The 21,119-nt window shown below is 32.3% G+C and overlaps 3 protein-coding genes across 5 annotated transcripts in view; 2 read left to right on the forward strand and 1 right to left on the reverse strand.

Annotated features, from left to right (window-relative positions):
- LOC133205954 (peroxisomal membrane protein PEX14-like) lies at positions 1–8,077 on the reverse strand. The gene is made up of 9 exons (XM_061341853.1): positions 7,980–8,077; positions 6,225–6,281; positions 5,404–5,488; positions 5,033–5,170; positions 4,838–4,932; positions 2,316–2,516; positions 1,894–1,985; positions 395–575; positions 1–306 (listed from the first exon to the last, which is right to left on the reverse strand). The coding sequence occupies exons 1-9, from the start codon at positions 7,998–8,000 to the stop codon at positions 175–177; spliced, it is 1,002 nt and encodes a 333-aa protein (XP_061197837.1). The 5' UTR covers positions 8,001–8,077; the 3' UTR covers positions 1–174.
- A 15-nt stretch (positions 8,078–8,092) lies between these two features.
- On the forward strand, positions 8,093–13,234 carry LOC133205956 (DNA fragmentation factor subunit alpha-like). Its single transcript, XM_061341854.1, has 5 exons — positions 8,093–8,149; positions 9,202–9,324; positions 9,662–9,820; positions 10,669–10,802; positions 11,969–13,234. Exons 2-5 carry the CDS (start codon positions 9,231–9,233, stop codon positions 12,182–12,184), a joined length of 603 nt encoding a protein of 200 aa, XP_061197838.1. The 5' UTR covers positions 8,093–8,149; positions 9,202–9,230; the 3' UTR covers positions 12,185–13,234.
- A 762-nt stretch (positions 13,235–13,996) lies between these two features.
- The window catches only part of LOC133204695 (rabphilin-3A-like), a 32,267-nt gene continuing 25,144 nt past the window's right edge, over positions 13,997–21,119 (forward strand). For 2 of the 3 annotated variants that reach the window (XM_061340439.1, XM_061340437.1), the window contains exon 1: positions 16,809–16,935. The gene's annotated coding sequence lies outside the window, so the exon portion shown is untranslated. Of the gene's footprint in view, positions 14,062–16,808; positions 16,936–21,119 lie in introns of those variants that run through there. The other variant, XM_061340438.1, reaches the window with a different exon arrangement.

Raw genomic sequence — 21,119 nt, forward strand, 5'->3', positions numbered from 1 at the left:
GATTTTATAAAAATTGTATGTTAATGAACAATTACATATGGGCAATTACAATTCATTATTCATGTTTTAAAACAAACACTGCATTCATTTTAACATCTCATAAGAATTAAAACACTGACTGGGTCCTTGTATAATCACGGAGTCCTAACATATCACAGATTGATTGTCTACGCTTTAATCCACTTCCTCATCATCCTGCTGAATAACAGGACTGTCTTCTGCTGAGTTCATGTCACGGTTCAGCGAATCCTTCCTCGGGGAGGTGGAGTCAGCCATACTGGTGGAGCTGTACTGTACTTCCACTGGCTGTAAACAGAAATATTTTTCCCATAATACTTCACAAATAACCTTTACCCTACCCAGTAACTTTGATGATTAGTCAGTGCAGTATCACCTTCTGATCCTCCTCTGACTTGTCTTTCTCATTGCTATTTAGAAGTGCATCTTCTGACACCTCCCTGTCTCCACCAGGTGTCACTAGTGTCTTTGTTGGTGTAGCTGTACCAGGTGAACTACTGGCAAGCTGCCAGGCAGGTAACACAGGTGTTGACACTGGGGTAGGTGGAAACTGTCGTCTAAAATGTGCAAAACATAAATTTACAATATGCCTTTTGATGAAAGATATATAATAAACAAAACTGTTATACCTTTAAAAATTGGTTCCTATATAATTCTATACTAAAAATAAGCCTAACATCAGGGGCTGACAAATCCCATTGCCCGACACCAGGGGCTAGTGAATTTTAAGGGTGGGCAAGTGAAATTTTATCAACCACTTCCAGCGAGCAAGTGACTTGAAAAAAAAATAAAATCGATATATAAGTCATAGATTTAGAGCTTGGCACAGGGGTTTGCATGATCAACTCGGTATTTGTCTTCTTCTTCTTCTTCTTTTTTTTTGAATATATAAAATTTGATAATAGTTTATTGTGGGGCAAGCAAATATTCAGGTAGGGCAAGTGAATTTTGACCATGCACTTGCCCTTGGACAAGTGTCTAAAAAATCTATTTGTCAGCCCTGTAACATTTCCAATGTTTTACTGAGCTGTCAAAAAAAAATAATTGATGTTTGACAGCAGAGTGAGATATTGGACCGCTTACATCACACTGTGGGTGAGATCAACTAAATCTTATTTGCAATCTTTGGTGTTCCACAGTGATAGAATTGACCGAATTTTACTGCAGTGCAGATAAAGGAAATTTACATCATGAAAGCCAGCACAAAATACTTGTATGTAAAAAAAAAAGTACATAAAAGGTATAACAAAACATTTATTGACTTTGTTCTTGGACAAAATGTGTTTTTTCGACCCCTCAAACCAAACTGTTTGCCTTTGGCCTAACAGCCTCAGGCAAACAGTTTGGTTCTTGGGTCTGACAAAATGCATGTTGCCCTCGAACCCAGTCAATAAATGTATATTGTTTTTTTCATCAATAATTTATTTATGATTAGCTATCCATTGACAGTATACAGGATAGATACTAATTATCAAATGTGTGCTCTGATTAATTGAGCCTCTTATCTATAATTTATTACTTTTATTTATCTAATTTTTTTGCTTGTTTTGAAAAATCAGCTTTTATTGGAAATTTAGTCTCAGAACAAATATATAGTAACCGTACACATTCTTATTATACCACTCATCATATTTTAGGGCCTTTCATCTTGTTTCTTGTCTGAAAATTCAAGCAACACTAAAATGTTGAAGCAATACATGTCATTTTTATAACTTGAGTACAAAATTTTATGATTGCCCAGACAAAGAGGATGATTGTGTTAAATTTTGATACTGGTATGTTATTTTATTTAGATCAATATGCTCTTTCTAGATTTGACATTATATAATATTTGCTTGCTTAGAAATAACAAGGAATTGAAATACATGTACCTACCTGTTTAGTAACAATCCCTTTATAGATGTCAGTTCTGATTTGATTTCTGTTGAGAACTGCGACTCCTGCACTCTGGCAAGTGTCTCTGAGGACTACAAGAATAAAAATTACTTACATGTACTGTATATATGCTGTTTCAGGGAAGAATGCATCAGACTATGACCAGTCAGATTGTGCTTACCTGAATTTTTATCCATGTATCTGAATTTGTCATAAACTGAGTTGGACATTCAATATTCAATGGTGTTTATTAAAATAGAGAGTTCTTTTGAAAATAAATAAATACATGTATAGATGCATTTCCTTTAAACAGCAAATGTAAATTCACCATCTTATTTCACAAAATAAAATATTGACATAAATGATGCTTATAGATATTTATTGAAGTGTCTGTGATATGAACTGTTTTACAATGTGATTACCTGTTTATTGTATACATCGTGAGAGATCGACTGTAGTTTCTCGTCCTGTTTAGATACCATGCTTTGAAGCACTGTCAAAGACTCCTGTACTTTAGCCAGGGTTGTAACGATGCTCTGCTGTAGTTCAGTAATGGTTCTCTCCATTTTCTCCAGTCTATCCTCCTCTTTTGATTTTCCAAATAATAAAGGTCCTATCACTTCCTAATTAACAGAGAAATGCAGTCTAAACTGAAAAAAATCTTTCTCTCCCATTTTGAAAGAAAATCTATATAAATATATGAATTTTTAAAATTATCTAATATTTTGATTACATTCAACATTTGCCATCTCATAGAACATTTACAGCAGCTGCTAACCTCATAGAACATTTACAGCAGCTTCTAACCTCATAGAACATTTACAGCAGCTTCTAACCTAATAGAACATTTATGAATCAATCTTCCCACAGTACCAACCAGACCCAACCTGACACCAAAGCAGTCCCAGAAAGCAGTCCCCGGGACTGCTTTGGGACCGCTCTGGGACTGCTGTGGGACTGCTCTGGGACCGCTATGGGACTGCTCTGGGACTGCTGTGGGACTGCTCTAGAAAGCAGACCCAGCAGTCCCAGCAGTCCTTGGGACTGCTTTCTGGGACTGCTTTGTTCACTCATGCGTGAAAAAGGTTCTGAGTGACATGATAGCTCCGCCCCTTGTGTATTCTGAATTTGCAGCTCCTTGTTGTTGTTTTGTTTACTTTCTGCAGAGAGGTGTTTAAGATAGAAACAAATATAAAAAAACAAGTATTAATTTCTTACAAAAATTAAATAAATAGAGATAGTTATACATGTAATTACTAAATGTCTTAAGACGGCTGTAAATTTACACAATTGTAGTCTAGAATTAATTTTAAGAAAATAAAAGTAGTTAAAAAAGGGAAGTCAGGGGATGATTTTTATCCCTTAAATTACACTTCAATACAGGTGTTTGAAAAAAAAATTATCTAGGCCTATTTAATAAATTAATGCTGTCAAATTACATATGTACTCAAAGTTTGCATTAGCACTATTTAAAAACAAACAAACTTGTCATTTCAGTAAGATACATGTATTCAGAGGAACGTACTGTACTGGATTTTTTTTCTTAATTGAAAAAGCTAATACCATGCTTAAAAAAGAGCACTCCATGCTATTTTTTTTTACCATCCTCAAATCAAACCTAATAATTTATTTAATGACCATGAAATAAAATTATTCTACCATTCATCTGTCACATAAACAATGTGAACAATTATTCGGGGATTTATTTATGAATTAGTTTTTAATTTATAAACAAGTTATTAAAAGAGTACATTTATTTAGAAAATAAACATTTGAAAATATCGGGAATTGTGACTTGTTTCTTATTTCTTTGTTTGTGTTTACCAGGCCGGTTAATACAGCTGGATTGTATAAAATGGTGTCAACACCTGAGCTTTCAATCGCCTTTGGGCATAATTAGCAGAAAGTCAATGCATGTTATTTGGGTATCAGTGTTACACATCATTGAACACGCTGGTCAACATTGACCCTTATTTCAATCTATATCCTGCAAAAAATCTTAGTTTCAATAATTGTGTATAAATTTATTTCGGGATTAATTAATTTTGAACATAATCTAAGGGTTCCATTTGCGTGATTTACAGATGTACACTCGAACATTTATATAATAAAACACTTGAAACTGAGAATCTAAAGATAATTTAATTAAGAAGTCATTGAAAATAATCATGACTGAAATATAATACTCGGCAATGTTTAACAAAGAATTTTTCAAAAGCTCCAATACTTAACAAAAATGCATTCAGAGTATAGTATGGGAATCGGCCTTGCTCTATAATTATTATTATCTATTTACAGCTAATTCTGGTATAAAATAAACAATTCAAGTTTAATTTTCTATATAAAAAAATAAATATGAAAACCAATATCAATCACAAAAAAAAAAAAGAAATTGGTTTATTTTGGGACCGCTTTGGTTAAAAATTAATATATCAAATAATTGTGTTTAAATATTCATGTTATTAATATGTGTGAACGTCTTCTTCATTCAATAATTATAATTTGTTTCTATACGCGTACTGTGATTTTCTTAACAGTTCAGAAATGACTGTCGCCTAAGAATTGTAAATATTTGTTGATACTACTCAGAAAGAATTGCTCATCAATTTCAACTGCCTTTTATATAGTTGCATTGTTTATTGGTAATCTCATTCTGAGTAAGCTCCGCCCATTAAATTAATTAACCCCGCCCACTGGGACTGCTGGGACTGCTTTCTGGGACTGCTGGGACTGCTCTCTGGGACCGCTGGGACTGCTGGGACCGCTGTGGGACTGCTGTGGGACTGCTGTGGGACTGCTCTGGGACCGCTCTGGGACTGCTCTGGGACTGCTGTGGGACTGCTAAAGCAGTCCCAGAAAGCAGTCCCCGGGACTGCTCTGGGACTGCTTTGTGTCAGGTTGGGTCTGGTTGGTACTGTACCTAACATCACTCAGTCATTCATACCTTGTAAAACCTGTATGCTGCATAAGAAAGTCCTCCAACCAAGGCAATGACTGACAGAATCTCACGTACTCTGCTCCACCCACTGTATGGTGCCACTGTGAAAGGTAAATCATTTAGAAAATTGATCTCTGTTCCTGTTCATCATTATAATGATGATTATAATATCACTTAACAATTGATCGACAGTAGACTTACTCTGTTGATTGACTTGAGGTCCAGTAACTGGAGAGCCATAAGGCACAACTGTATTCTGTGTGTTGTGGTCAGCCACAGTGACCTCCTCTGTAACCCCTGACCTTTTGACTGCCATTTCTATCTCTTCTTTTGTAAGACCTTAATTCAAAAGAAAAACTTTGAACATTTAAATAACATGTTTGGTACATAAAATTTTACTTCAAGGACAGTAAAACAGACAAGGTGATTTTAGGTGTGAAGCTGGTTTTCCTGAGTGAATCCTTCCAAGTTTTAACCAAATTAAATGTGTACAGATAATAAATGTTTTTGTTAATGACAGCTTTTATTAAAAGAAGACAATTGGTAAAGGTGGGCACCTTTTGGTTGCATACCTTTTCTCTCTAGAAATGCCTTTCTTTGCTGCAAAGGACTTTTCCTGACTTTAGGGTTTTGCAGAAATTTAACAGCTGTTGAAATCTATAAAACAAAGACTATATCAATTTACACAACTTCAAAAATTAACAAGAGATGTTTGTAAACCACTTATGCTCCCCCCCCCCCCCCCCAATAATTGGAATTTTTCTAAGTCCAAGGGGCATAACTCTGTCAAAAATTGCTTGATCACACCCAAAACACAACTTGACCTAGAAATTTTTATAATAAATCTGTAAACCAAATTTCATTCCAGTATGTGCAACATCAGCGAAGAAAATGAAACTGCAATTAGTTGGAATTTTCCTTAGTCCAAGGGGCATAAATCTGTCAAAAATTGCTCGATCCTACCCAAATCAAAACTCCACCTAGATATTCTTATGATAAATCTGTATACCAAATTTCATTTCAGTATGTGCAACCTCAGCAAAGAAAATGAACGGAAACTGCAAATAATCCGAATTTTCCTAAGTCCAAGGGGCATAACTCTGTCAAAAATTGCTTGATCGTACCCAAAACATAACTTTACCTAGATATTCTTATGATAAATCTGTATACCAAATTTCATTTCAGTATGTGCAACCTCTGCAAAGAAAATGAACAGAAACTGTTCGTCAACCAACAGACAGACCGACCGACCGACAGCAGCAAAGCAATATGCCCTCCCTTCTTCGAAGGGAGGGGGGGGGGGCATAAAAATCATGTAGTAAAATATTTGAGCAATATGTTCAGATCAACAGTGACAATTTTTTTTTTCAAATGATGCAAAATTTTCACATACCATATCTTCCCTGGGTCCCTCTGGTGGTGCCAGTATCTCTTTTGGTATATCAACTGACTGAAGTGACAAATAAAAAAAAACAACTTTTATGTTAGCTGAGAATAACATTGTTTCATGTGCTCTTTCAGTCAGAGGAAAATTATAGAAAAGGCATCCTAAGAGGACAGGTATTTGGTTTAGTTTATGGTCATTTTTAAGTGGAAGCTAAAGTTAACCAAATTCTGATGCTTATTCACATCATTTTCAGGAATTGTTACAATTTCCATCAAAATACTGAAGGTTTCATTTTTTACCCTCATTTGTTCATCTGCCTTTCTACAGGATATCTCAAAATGTTATGAATGAATTTCAGTGAATACAGTGGAACTTGAATGTCACACGGCCCGACAGAAGGAATCAGATTTAAGTAAAAATGATAGAAACAGAAGATTTCTTTCCCAACCTTATTTTTTCCCCTCTGCCAAATACTGTGGAATCATTAGATTTTGTGGTGGCTCAATGTTTCTGGAATTTGTTGGTGCCCCTCATCTATGAATTAACATCCTCCACGAATTAAAAAAAAATTGGGTTGCATAGTCATCTTTTATTTTGTAAATATGGATGAATACACAAAATTATGTCCCTGTGACCTGTAGAATTTAAGCAATCCACAAAAAATTGACCCTCACAAATTTTAATAATTTCACAGTATTATCAAGCAATCTCTAAAAGTGATGGATGTACTTTAGTTGCACTTTTTTCCATGTGGGATTAATTAACACTGTGTACGCAGTAAGAATTTTCCCTGGAAATTTGTCAAAACGTACTTAAAGTGCATTTGAGATATATAATGGGGATTCAAGAAATCTGTGTAATTTTCTACCCACTGATTGAACAGAAATTGTGATTCTTCAGAATTATGACCCTGCTGGAAAAAGAATGTTTACAGTATTTTAATGAAATACTATAAATCAACTTTTATTTGCATTTGAGAAATATCCATGAGTTTTGCAACCCTCCTTGGTCAACCCATGAGCATTTATCATTTGGAATCATTCATTCTGTTGAGCATTTATGAGGAATTTTTCTGCAAGCATGAAAATTACTTGTCATGGATGGTTTTGAAAATGACTATTTGGAAATGAAAGTTGTCACAAATATTAGTTGGTTTGGATTATTGAGGAAGAGTGTGTTCTGAGGCAGTTTTAAATTAGATCCAATCCAATTAAAGGAATTTTTTGCTCCATTGGTCTGTTCATGTACAATTAGAATTTGGATACAGAAAAAAGGAAGAAAAAAACTTAAGTTAGACAAAAGTGCCTTGAAAGAGTATACCAGTTTTGACTAGATTCAAAAGTAGACACACAGTACTTTTTTAATTAAAATAATAACGGATTAAAACAGAAGCAAATATGGAGGTCAGGAGTGCAATCCTTTATAGTGCAATCATTTAACACTTAAAAAAAAGCTGCGATGTTTATTTCATATCTGAAATGATATACATTATACCTTTGGTGAGAAGGTTGATTTGTTGCGGAAGCAATCCCTGTTTGCTAAGTAAATTAACTTCCATTTAATCTTACTGACTGCGTGCTACTTTCTGACACTTCATTTAATCATGAAATTATTGATGTTATGTACATAAAAAGGATTTGTCATCAAATTTAAGAAAAACAATGTGAAAATTACAGCCAATTATTACTAAAACAAGGAATATTTATGTAAGAATAATGCATTTAAAATGCAAACTAACATTTTTATTTCATGTTACTTTACCTTTGTTTCTTCTTCCGCCATCTTGTCACATCAGCCGAACAAGTCTTGTTTTGCTATTCATGATTGGCTAATTATATCGGAACATCTTGTTCAAAAGATCGCTCCCGATGATAACCGAATTCTAAAGCGGCGAAGTTGAAAGCAAAAGTTGATCAAAAGAACAAGTTACAGTAAGGAAAAGGCAAAATATCTTATCATTTATCACAATAAAAGTTCAGTCTAAATCAGTTAACTCTAGCCAAACTAAAATTTTAAAATAATTGCGAAAGGGTACACTCAGTATACCAGAAAGCATGGAAAGTGTATTAATTCTGTATTTCATCTCCCCAAATTCTTTTTAAAGTGAAGTCCCATTACTTTAAAATCCTGTTTATTGATGCCATAGATAAAATTATTTGTAGGGTTTAATAAACAACTAAGCAGTACAAATTAATAAATTACAGTCTTTCACAATTATTTCACTGACTCATAGGCATGATAGGACTAGCCAGTCAATGAGAATTGCAGGTCCCTAGGGAAAAAAATGGCCTAGGAGACCCCCACATTTTCTATACATTTAAAAATATTGGGAAAAGTGTTTCTTAATCAATAATCCTGATGACGATGTCTTCAGTTAACCCATTTGACTGCATTTAGCATGTTAGGTATACACTTTTCCAGACACAGCACCATTCCTATACTTCATAACACTGAATAAATCTGCCATCATATTTACATGTAATTTATAAGTTGTTTTTTATTTAATTTATCATTATAGAAAAACTTTAAATGGTGCAAGTTGTTTACTTTAATTTTTAGGGCATTTTTATTTAGAGTGTAAGTTTACATGTGAGTTAACTGACATAATGCAGTCAAAAGTTTAATTAATCTGAGGGCTGTTTTTGGGTGGGTAAGGGGGGGGGGGAAGAGAAAATCAATAGGCCTGTCCAACTTGCTTGATTATTCAAAGTTAATGGTCCTTATCTAATTTTACTGGCCTTAGAGTTTAGGTAAAGAGTGAAGACTACTTTTTGTATGATTAAATGTTTTGAGGTACATTTTCTCATTTCATTGAAATCATAGATCTATATGTCTGAGAACCCTTTACATCACGCAATAGTGGAGATGTTATTTATTAATTTCTCTGGCAAGCAGTTTTCCCTGGCAGGTTGAATCACAAGGTGCTTACTTCATTTTGAGCATCCTTGGACAGTACAAAATTGATGTATATATTTTTTTCTAGGTTGAAAATCTCAAAATTGATTATATGCCATGTCAGAGGCTCGTCCTTTTAAGGTTTGGAATTGTGAGCGAACTGTAAAAAAGGGAACGGTAGCGGCATCATTAGAGGATTTACTTAGAAAAGGTTAACTTCTTTGATGTCTGATTTATGGATTATGTATACAATAAATAAGAATCTACTTCATATATGATAACTTATCTTTTCAAAGGGTAATGTATCTGTAAACAAATACAATAAAAGAAAATTATACATTTAAACTGATGGCAGTCAGGTGTGAAGTTTGACTTTACTATAAATGATCTGACAGCACTACAGTTGCAGTAGTTTTGAACTAAGGACATTTACTTGTAAAATTTATAGACTGATTATGTACAATTCCTTTTTACTTTCACATGAAATAAATCTTTTTAATTCATAAATAATTGTTAGATTGTCTCTGAGTATTATGTGGCATTTGTAGGGAAGTTGTTACTAGGAATCCCCGAGCCTGAGCGAGTTACAGCAGTGTTAGAGGAGGATGGTACAGAGATTTCAGATGAAGATTACTTTGCCTTCATCAGACATAACACCACCATTATGTTACTGAGAAATAGTCAAAAGTGGCAGCCAGTTGGAGCAGGTATTATTTTACCAACATTCAGACAACACAATGCATACATGTGTGTATTATCAAGATTATGTTTGATAATTTTATCCGTAAACTTTGCCATAAATTCAATACCACATTCATAATAAAGATGTATGTTTACACTAAATGTTTTGGTGAGTAAAGCATTCTGTAAATGATAAATTCAACAGGAAATTTCAACACAGTTTTGGTAGGTATTTTTTTTCATATATAAATGATATGTGGCATTTGTAATCAAGCACTTGAAATCAAAGTTTGTCTATTTGTGAATCCACCTATATGTTGTCATCATCTTTCACATTATGTACACTTATATGTTGTCATCATCTTTCACATGATGTACACCTATAATTTACTCCTGAACCTATGGGACAATGTCCATAAAACCATCCTCAGAAATAAACAGAATTCAAATATTTGTATATTGAAATTATGGACCAGAAAGATAAAATAAATCTTAAGTGAAAGCTGCAAATTCAGTTTATTCAGATCATAGCTGATGAGTTTAGGACTAGGCTAAAGTAGTTTTTAAATTTTTTTTTGAAAGAAATATATAGGAAAAATCAGCTTTGAAAATTTATTTTAAGAACATCAAGGATACATATTATCAAATTGATTTGCAAGAAGCTGCATGTAGTACAAATTCAATGTTTTACAACAATGGCTTCAATAGTTTTCAAAGAAATCTTTAGCAAAAAAGTCTCAAGATTAAGAAATCTACAAACTGTCAATTAAGTAGTGTGACTGAGATGAACATTGTGGTACATAGACATGTTCTTTATCTAATAGAGCAGAAATTGTTTATGCAGTACATCATAATAATTTTTTTCTTTATACAGATAATAAGTTTGGAGAAGATGAGGTTGACAATCTAGATGGAAGTACTGAGTTATCAGAGAGAATGAAGCAGTTAATAGCAGGACTTCATAAAAACATCACAAGAATCATTACACTATCAAATGATGATCTACAGGTAAAATTGGCAGATTGATAAACTATGATATATAGGTAAAAATTACCAAACTGTGAAATCTACAGGTTAAATAATCTGTCAAATTTACAGGTTAAATCATCAGATTGTCAAGATGATACAAGATTTATATATTTAGCCTGATATAAATATAATGGGACGACATTTTGTGCTTTGTTAAAATTAATAAAATAATATTTTTAAAGACAACATTGCCGTTAGCTTAAAAATGATTTATAATGCAAAATTTAATTATTTCTATGAATGATACTGCCATGCTTAAAATTGGGAGTTCCGTAAGCCCAAAAAACAAAGTCCGCGTATGAAAAGTTACTGTGCTTAAATTTTCAATACATTATTTCCACAAAGTTTTTAAGTTAAAATGACCGCGATGTAAAAAAGACAACATTACTGCTTGGTCAATTTTTTCACAGGGTATAATATGTATAATAGTGTATAATACAACCGAACTGCGTTTTTTCCCAAATTTTCAAGCCAAAAAAGGGGGGTGCATATTTTACACCAATGCGTATTATATTCAGCCAAATACGGTATTGTTCATGAAATCTTTACATCATTGTCAGTTGAAGTCATTGCAATATATCTAAATAATGATTTGCATTTAATCTCATTAGACTGTCAAATATTTTTAACTCTCATCTAATGATGTGAGGAATTTTATTTCTCTGCAACTGTACACTCATTGACTGGATACATATGGCATTTGAATTGTCCTTACCACATCATCATCAGCCCTGATGTGGAAGAACTGCGAATGATAGTATTGTTCTCCCGCCTACCTCCAAGTCAATTTTCAAAAGTTAACATATTTGAATGATTTTTCACATTCTTATAGATATTTATCTGAATTTTCATAAAATATTACTTATTTGGAAAAAGAAAGAGAGATAACTCTATAATTTTGGTAAAACTTGTGTTTTTCACTATAGAAATCAATATTCCTCATATTTTTAAAACATCTTCCCCCCAGGAATCGAGAGTTAGTGTGCATAGTTCTTTCCCATGCTGCTCCAGTTTAGCAAATGATATTTACTTTACAGTGCACTATTCTAAGATGTTGCTTCTCTTTATAATAAGATGTGAGATTTTATAAACATAACTTAAATATTTGACCTTGCATTCCCTTTAATGTTTTTGTGAATTTTCAGGTCATTGTGGATATGGACATTTCAGTATTGGCTCACCTCCTACAGGATACAGAAAATTTTGCCAAATCCATCCAGGAAGCCTGCCAGCGCCATCTAGATGAACGTAGCCAAACATCAGAGGCTATGGATCTATTAAGACTTTATCACACAGCCCGACAGTCCAGTCCATATGTAGAGGATACAGGTCCAAAACGAAAAAAACATGCTCATACTTAATTCCGTAATTCACACTCATTTTTTATGGTGTAGAATTTAGACTCTTCTATATACATTTGTCCATCCATTAGAATGTTTTGTATATTTTTTTAATAGAATTTTTTAATGTAGAATCTTGTTCTTTTTAATTTACACATGAAAATGAAATTTATGCATTCATATTATACATTATGGAAGATGTCTGTTTTTAACTGTTTATGAATTTTTTCCAATTTTATTTCAATACCATTCTTGATGAAATAGAATAAATCACTGTGCCATATTAAGAGCAACTGTGAGGTGGTCATCAGAAGACGATCCTCAAGGGGCTGTCCTGTTTTATGAAATGAAAGTTAAAGGACTGTGTTTATGAGGAGCTGTATTGTTTTACAGATGAATAGACCATGGCTCTTTTAACAACTTGCATATAGCATTAAAAGAACATATATATTCATATGCATTCATATTATACATTATAGAAGATATCTGTTTTTAACTGAATAATAAGAATATTAGAATGGATTTTCGCCTTTGGAAACACAAACCAGGACCATTCAGAATATGAGATATGTAGTCCAAATATTGAAATGAAAATTGCATGCCTGTCAAACGATGTGATCTGCTAAAGTCATTTGTATGGGAAATGACAAAAGATTGTGAGAAAATGTGATAAATCTACTTCATATTTATTATTTTTTTAACAAACATTCCTAATAAGGTTCATCATCTCTTATTTCACTCCTATTTAAATTTCCTTGATCACTACTTATGATTTTCCAACAGAAATCTTATTTAGAATTAAAATGCACAAAATTTCAGATTACAAAATTTGACAAATATCTTTTCAACTTGACAATTTTATAAAGGAATAATGGTCGTTTTTCCCAGTGAGAATTATCTTTCATATCAGAGGGTTGATGAACCTTAAGCTTGTGTGATTTGATGTTTGATTTACATTTTTTTTCAAGACACAGAGTTATCTGCCTTGCAGCACATTTTGAAAAATGCTGTTCTCTGCATAAAATTCATTGATTCATGTTTTTTTTTAAGAATAAATTTCTCTGCACGTAATTTCTTGATATTTTTATTTTTATACTGGTAAATAAATAAAAAAGGATAAATCAAAAGTGTTTTCATTTTCTACAACCTGTTGTGTGCTATTTGATTTCCATACTGTTTGTCCCAAAATGTTAAAAAGGAAACATTCTTTGTGAATGTAATGTACTGTGTTTGGTTGAACATCTATTCCTAGATAAATACATACAACATTGATGCATCTTTTTCTTGTACAGGTAGTGCATATATCTCTCCCAGATAAATAAAAATAAGGCAGTACATGTATGTTGAAGTAAATTGTAGACTTTGGAATGGTAATATCTGTCTGCCCATTGTCCAGTCAAAAGTTTCTTGTTAAACTTTTGATCATTATTAGCTATAATGCAGTGACAAAGGTTAATGACATAACCTGAGGTAATAATAAAGAAACTTTTCTTCAAAATTCTGGAATTCCTGTTCCATAGAGTTATTGCTGAGTCAAGAAATGAATGAATGCTCCAACGTATTGTTTTGAGGACCCTTTCTGAGAATGTTTTTATCAGAAGCATAGCAGGGATTTATTTCTCAGTTTTTATGTTACAACATTATTATTCAGACCAATGCTTTGAAAAAAAGTTAATATGTGTATTTGACAGACATCTTAAAAATTCTATGAGTCAAATGTGAGTAATTATTGCTTCTGCATCTCGAGAGAGGTGGAATTTATGTGTTAAAGCATCGGGTTCGAATATTAGTCATTTTTAACATCGGGCTCGATATCTCCCATAATGACAGAACTTGAAATGTGCAAATTTATTGATTCAAGAATAGATTTTTCGAAAGCCACACGCTATTCAAATCAGGTAATTGTTAGAGTTTTAAAAATATATCTGTAGATGCTGTCAGTCAGCAGAAAGTCAATATCTACCTTTAGCATTGCATTGGCTTTGATCCACCCCGAAAAAAAAACGAAAATGTGAGTATAACAAGCAATCAACGCTATATAAACAGACCATGTTTTAAAGAAGCATTTATTTATGGACAAAATTTATTAAAGGGTCTACTTTGCCTTCTGAATTCTCTGAACGTCATTGCCAAAAAGTGTCCATGTGATGCACAATATGATCATTCAGCTGCAGCTGTTCAATTATGTTTTAACAATGTCTTAATTTCACTTTAAATGAAATATTTAAAACAATTTACAATAAATAAAATATTTTGAACTGTCTTAATATGGGCATTATTTTTAAGAAGCAGGTATGAATACTGAAATCAACAGACTTGAAATACTTCTGTACTTCTGTTTTCCAATTACGTATGAATGGATTAAACTAAAAGTCAATGATGTGAAAATCCTTGTGCTTTCAAGTTTAAAACATATAATGTTTTCAAAGCTTTAAGAAATTTGGTTATTTGACATACCAGGAATTGTCAAACACCCTATTCGTGCATAAATTGGGAAATGTCAGATATTTTTGGATTACAAGATACGCACTTTCAAACATTGTGATATTCAAGAGAATTTTTTTTTATACAAACTTAAAGATCTTGATCTCAAACCAAATGCCAAGAATTTATTATTTTTTAGGTTCTCAGATATCTTTAAATTTGGTCACAAATCAGAATTGTAAATTTGACTTACATGTACTCATTACTTTAAGTACCTAGGTAGGAATAGTGCAGGATAAGCAAATTTCAGAGTGTCCTATTATTTATTTACTTCATTTTAGCCCAGGGTAGGTAAATGTGAAATGAATAAGCTTTACAATATAAATATATCTAATCATTATGTTCTGTCAAGTTTTCTTGCACCATTTGTAGATATAGGTGTGATGTTGAAAAATCCAGTTTCTCAAGAAGAACAATCGAGACGTAGTTTAATTGGTATCATCAATTGTTAATTATATCCTTCTTTTTCTCATTTCACATTTGAAGGTTTGTGATTTATAGAATTTGAACCATTTTGGTTTCTTCTTATAAAAGACTGTTTTTGAGTAAATTCTGTGTACTGCCAGTATCTCTGTATATGCTTGTGGTTGTGTTGAATTTAGAGATGTGTTCTACTTTCCACATGGATATTCAACATGTATGCAATAAAGCTGCCAAATTTAAAAAAAAAATAATATCAAACTGTAGGCACATCTAAAAAAAAAAAATTCAGTATTTTCAATTTCTTCCATTATATTCAATATATAATGCACATTAAACAATCTAACTTACAATTATTTAATTGATATATAGTGTATGTTTTTTTTAGTCACTTTAGTTGCACGCTTGGGAAATTATCAAGTGAAAATTAATACAATTGGAGTAAAATGTTCTTTGGAAATCTCTTACTTCAGCTAGAAAATGAAGATTAATTGTCTGACTTGCATTATAGCAGGGCTGTGTGAAATGTAAGAATTTCTGTTTTTTTGTCAGGATAAAGACTCTAGGGGATTACTCCGTTAGTTTGATGGATTTTCCATTATTTCTCCATCTGCCTAATTTTCAGTGAGAAACTCATTTTACAGTTCAAGGAATAAACACGAACATTGATTTGAAGCTTTCCTAGTTAGTTAAAAATGATTATACTTTTATGTACTAGTGGCAGTAACTACAAACTTTTTCACATGATAATGGTAAGAGTCAATGGAAAAGTCTCTCCAGTCTTATCTACAAAGTATGAAATTTATCTCTTGACCACTGATATACATTGTATTGAGAACCAATGGAGAAATCTAAGGTAGTTTTTGTGACTCTATATGAACCTGAGTGTCTTCTTCTACATTGGCAAAACTCAAGATTTTCCTAGCTTCTCTTAACAAAGATTCTTACTCTCTGGACGGTTATAAGATAGCTAGAGTAAATAAACCATCCCGACATAGAATAAAACTGCTAAAGTTTTCCAGATTGTTATTAAAACCCATAGTCAATTTTCAATCTCACAAAATTTTGCTACATGTACTAAGCTATGATGTCTTGTAGTCAATCAACTATGACATCACACTAGTCTATAACACTGCATTATGAAAAGACAGAGACAAAAGGAAAAATCAGAGAAAAATTAAGCTAATAAACAGAAAATTCAATGTTTTGTAGTTGAATATGGAATTTATTTCACTTGTGAGACAGAATTTTTTTTATATTTTCACTTGTGCTTTGCACTTGTGAAAATATTTAAAAAAAAATCCTATCCCACTCATGAAATAAATTCCATATCCAACTATAAAACATTGAATATCCTCTATGAACACAATTCCATTCTCTGTTAATATTTGCATATAAAGAGCCATCTTATAGATCTATAGATATAATGTAGTCATACATGTCTAAGGATCAATGATTGTTTTTTTGGAACACTAGTTTAATGAACACAACACTTTATAGTTTACAAACATCAAATAAGAAATATGATTTTCTGCACGTGACCTTTATGTGTGTCTCTGACAGTCTGTTAAAAATTATATATTATTAACAAGGAGACACTGCTTATTCTATGTTTTTGAATAGGAAGCATTTTATTGGACATATTGATTTTCTAGGCTAGATATAGCTGTGTGCTGTAGCTATAGCCCAGTGTATATTGATTCGGAAGTCTCCCTATACTGTACATCTGTCTGGGACTGTGTGTTTACTCCATATTAGTCAAATACAGTCCGATTTTAACACTGATTGTGCTTTATTGACAGGCAAATGTGTTTATAATTTCATAAAAACTGGATTTCATGTTACAACTTGGTGATTATATTTTGCAGGTTAGTTTTTCATGAGTAATATCTGAAACTAATGCTTGTCTGCGGGATTCTGTGAGTAATTGTTTAAACCTGCCCAGGCATAAAACTTCAAAAACTTCTCATATTTTCCACTTGCTTTTTATTAAAAAAAAAAATTCTTGATGTTTTGGAAAGGTTATTTCTTGATACTACTTAACTGAAATGAATCTATTTTAATGTTACACATGATAGGTTTCATTTCATATTAGAAATAGGATGAATTGAAAATGCCATTCTGTAAGCTTTTAAAATCCTATATCAGTAAAGTAGACCCTTTGACAAAGTTTCTTCATACTTACAAGTTTAATTCTGATAACATCATGATAGCTCTCCGAATAACAGCTGTTTACATATTAAACACACTCCCTCCACATGAAGAATATTGTCACACCATGTCAAGTTCTTATAGCTGTTTGTCAGGAGGTGGGACAATTTATAATACACTTGATTTGTAAACACACACACAGGGTTTAGACAGTGTTTTGTTTTCCCTGGTTGTGTGATTTTTTGACTTTAAAAAAGGATATATGTGATTCTTTTAATTCATATATCCATTCTACAAAACATTGAAAGTAATGTTTAGCTTTAAACAAATGATGGATTTTAAGGGGGTGATTTTGTACATGTAAGGTAACTACATTGTATACATTACTACCTGAGGTAAGTGAGTTTATATCCAGAAGTAATTGTAATTAATGGAAGGAGTTTTTTCGTCTTGTTGTCATAATAATTTGACAAATGTTGAACTTTGAAATTGGATTCAATTTCACATCAGAATAATGAACCCTCCTATAAGATATTGAACCAAGGATTTAAAATATCTGGACTGTGGTTTTTAGAGCCGAGCTCACTTATATTGACTGAAGATGTTACTTGGCAATTTAAAGTGATTTGGTTGTCATATTTTGATTTGCACCTCCTGTTGTAAATGTATGTATTTGAATCATTGGTTCTTGTGGTACTGAGCCTCAGGGGTGAAGTTTATGCAAGTTGCCTATGGTAAATGAGTGATAATTGAAACCAGCTAGCACCTGGTTGTTGAAATGTTATGACTGGTTTTACTTTTAAACATACCTATGTTTGATATACTAAATAATCAACAATATATCTATTATAATCTGTCTGCATGCTTGTACATTTGTCTTTGGGTTATTACCATAGGAATATGATTCTTAGTAAAGCTGGATAATGCTATGAAAGTTATATGGCAGTATACATATACAATGTACTGCTATTCTCTAGTTTCTATTACAGCAATACAACAATATATTAGCCTACGTTCAAAAGTATATTAGCATTAAAAGATGGATCCAGTTTTCAGCTGTCTTGGTGACAAATTCACTGGACACCTTGAGCTCTGTTGAAAACTAGTATTAAGGATTTTATGGTGGTTTGAGTTATACATGTTTGCATGTTTTGAAATAATTCTGTGGTAAATTGTCATTATGCAGTGCTGGCAATACAATTCTGATAAAATATTGTATTTCAGAATGTTTTTTTTTTAATGATTATATTACTGTACACTCTCATATTACAGTACATGTATACAGATAATATGTCCGTCTTTCTCAGTATATACTGAAATGATAAAGCCATTGTGGAGATGTTAAAATTTTAGTGTAAATTTAGTGTGCTGACTTTCTTAATCACAATTTATTTCAGTTATTATTGAATTATTGCCATATATGCGTTGTATACACTCTTTTTAGACTTCTTTTACCATAATGCATACATAAACCTCTGATATTTTCCAATCCTATTAAAAGCTCAAACAGTTTTCAAATAGTTTACATCCTGGTCACTAATCAAAGAGATGAATAAAGTATCAAACTGTTTATAGACTCCACAAACTGTAAAAACAAATAGATTTAATATAGCAGAATGCCATGGGCAATAATCTCACAAATTTTCATGGAGTAACATCTGTTAATGCACTGTAGTTGTATTGTGTTGATATAAATCTAATTATTATTAAAATACATTTCACATCTTTTTGATTAATCTGTAGTTATTGTTTCAATTTCAAGCTCTGATCTTAACTTAAATAGCTTGTTAGACAATATTTTTATGTTTTACGTCCTTTGCGAGAATTTTTCACTTATATGAGATGTCGCCAAAAACGGTGAAGGACTTCAATTTTAGACCTATCGTCAACACTTGCCACCATTGAGCAGTGAGAATTATTTATCATGCCAATGCTGAAACATGGGACCTACATTTTTTATTAGGTCCCTGACTTTCAAGTCAAATGCTGGGTGCTTGGCGAATGAAATCTCCAGAAATCACCATGTGAAAATTTGAATATTTCCTTTTAAAATTCAGCATCTGTGCAAGTTATGGCCCTGAAGTTGGATGGGAGGGGAAACAGACTATATGTTTAATGACAACTTAGTGTATGTATGCATTCATCTGTGCATATATTTAACATTTAAAATATATGTATTATAAATTAATGAATTAATAAATTAGTGATTTTATATTAAGTTTAGGGCTTCAATAAGGGGTCTAATTACATACATGTATTGATTGTCAGAGAGAGCAAGATACAGAGGGGGCCTTGTCATCTTCCTCGCCCATATTATGACTAGCTGCAGAAACTGTAGCTCTCTGTTTGAAAAAAATTGGATAGACAAATCAGAAAGCTACAGATCTAAGCATTGTAAAAGTCTTTGATTTATGGTGCCACTTTTATGTCACTTTCTTTAAAGTCCATGTAGGGGTCATGCTTAAATATGTCTGTCGAAGAACATACACATGCAGAGAGAATCAAAATGAAAATTATATTGGGTTATCTTACCGTAACCCCAACATGGATGTCAGAATGTGAATTTTTAAATCTGACATTCCAAGGCCATGTAGGGCTGTTTAGAATCCTTTATAGGTAAATAAGTAACAAAGATTAGGAGTAAAATATACGTTTAATTAAAGGATACTATTCTTTAAATGGGGGAATACATATAATACAAGAAATAATACCCAAAGCAAGTGACAAAAAAAGCGGCACTGTAAATCAAAATTTTTTTTACAATGCTTGGTTCTCAGAAGCTCTCTGCTTTGTCTGTCCGAATTTTCTCAACCAGAGAGGTACAGTTTCTGCAGCTAGTCATAATATGAGCTAGGAAGATGCCAGACCTATTTAAATAACACAACACTTTATGGTAAGATTTTTCTTGACTAAATAATATCATGGCTTTGAACATAATTATATGCTTTTATAATTGTGTAGACAACTCAGGTATTAGTCTAGAACATATTGGTCTATAATTATCCAAAAATTATATAAAGGTCTGCAGCTGTGACATGGAGATTGATAACAGACAGCTTATCAAACATTTTAAATATCATATATTTACATCTGACAATGTGTTGCCAGTAGTGTCCATGACGGTAAAACTTAGGGATATGACATCATAATGAGATCACGATATCAGAGGGCATGGCTAATACATGTACTAAATTAGATTTCTGGAGATAATATAAAAGAATTTAGAATAAAAATGAAAATGTACAAGTGTTTATGTTTCACTTGGTATTTCATTAGGACAATACACCTAGGAGTACATGATACTTCTTGCATAAGCAGTGTTGTAGCTTATGAGAATTATCATATACTACCCGAGGTCAGAAAATATGCCATAAACACCAAAAATAGCCATTTCTTAATTAACCTCTACATAGCAGTATTCACAGATAAGTCATAAAAAATTGTTGCTGAAAAATATGACAATTTCCAGGGTTTAAAGATTTGATTGGGAAATGAACACAGTTGTTTAAATTTTACTAAGAACATGATTTATCATTTTTCACTAAATTAAACTTACTATAGTAATAGTGAATAATATTGGATCACGTAATTATGTATAGGATCTAATCACAATGATCCTCCTTATAGCATGAAAGTAATACACGTACCACTGTGATTATAAGTACCCTTGTAACAAATTGTGAAATTGTAGTACCTTAGAATTAAAACGACTTCCAGTATTCTGTCTTTAGGACTAGTAAATTAATAATCAGCTAGAGCTTGTCTCTTATTCACTTGATGTGACAAATGCCATCACAGGATTTGTCTGGATTACTGTAGGTTAATTGTGTATAGACCTTTGCTTTGCCATTGGTCAACTATTGATGTTCAGTTTGTTCATCAATTCCACTCTCAAAGTTCT

This window comes from Saccostrea echinata, unplaced genomic scaffold (genome assembly GCF_033153115.1).
Source record: "Saccostrea echinata isolate AGI-Se365-2 ecotype Australia unplaced genomic scaffold, CSIRO_AGI_Sech_v1 ptg000054l, whole genome shotgun sequence".
Classification (NCBI taxonomy): Eukaryota; Metazoa; Mollusca; class Bivalvia; order Ostreida; family Ostreidae; genus Saccostrea; species Saccostrea echinata.

Coding starts and splice junctions, on each gene's coding strand:
- LOC133205954 (XM_061341853.1), bottom strand. CDS start 8,000: ATGGCGGAAGAAGAAACAAAG. Junction 5,489..6,224: donor AGGGACCCAGGGAAGATATG/GTATGTGAAAAT, acceptor TTTGTTTTATAG/ATTTCAACAGCTGTTAAATT. Junction 307..394: donor AGTCAGAGGAGGATCAGAAG/GTGATACTGCAC, acceptor TTCTGTTTACAG/CCAGTGGAAGTACAGTACAG.
- LOC133205956 (XM_061341854.1), top strand. CDS start 9,231: ATGTCAGAGGCTCGTCCTTTTAAGGTTTGGAATTGTGAGCGAACTGTA. Junction 9,325..9,661: donor AGAGGATTTACTTAGAAAAG/GTTAACTTCTTT, acceptor TGGCATTTGTAG/GGAAGTTGTTACTAGGAATC. Junction 9,821..10,668: donor GTGGCAGCCAGTTGGAGCAG/GTATTATTTTAC, acceptor TTCTTTATACAG/ATAATAAGTTTGGAGAAGAT.